Source organism: Penaeus monodon, chromosome 23, assembly GCF_015228065.2.
Source record: "Penaeus monodon isolate SGIC_2016 chromosome 23, NSTDA_Pmon_1, whole genome shotgun sequence".
Lineage (NCBI taxonomy): Eukaryota > Metazoa > Arthropoda > Malacostraca > Decapoda > Penaeidae > Penaeus > Penaeus monodon.
In genome coordinates, this window is record NC_051408.1 from 44,289,456 (window position 1) to 44,289,659 (window position 204).

The 204-nt window shown below is 40.7% G+C and overlaps 1 protein-coding gene across 1 annotated transcript in view; it reads right to left on the bottom strand.

Moving 5' to 3' along the window:
- Positions 1-171, bottom strand: part of LOC119588442 (synaptic vesicle membrane protein VAT-1 homolog) — a gene marked incomplete at its 5' end in the record, with an annotated part of 3,847 nt that extends 3,676 nt beyond the window's left edge. The window contains 1 exon segment of the mRNA XM_037937110.1: positions 58-171. Coding sequence (XP_037793038.1) covers positions 58-171 — 114 coding nt within the window.
- Between the last annotated feature and the right edge of the window lie 33 nt (positions 172-204).

Below are 204 nucleotides of genomic sequence, written 5' to 3' on the forward strand. Positions count from 1 at the left end.
AGTGCTTGTATACATGCTCCTCTTGCTACCAACAAATTAAGAAACTATGAAATTTACCTTGCCCAGAGGCTCCAGAAGGTTCTGACTTGTGGTAAACTCGGCCCCTGCCAAGTTATCCAACACAATGCTGACTCCTTGAGGTCGGACATTTAAAACTTCTCTTCCATAATCCTGAAAAAGTTAGGGTTTATCTCTATATTTTCA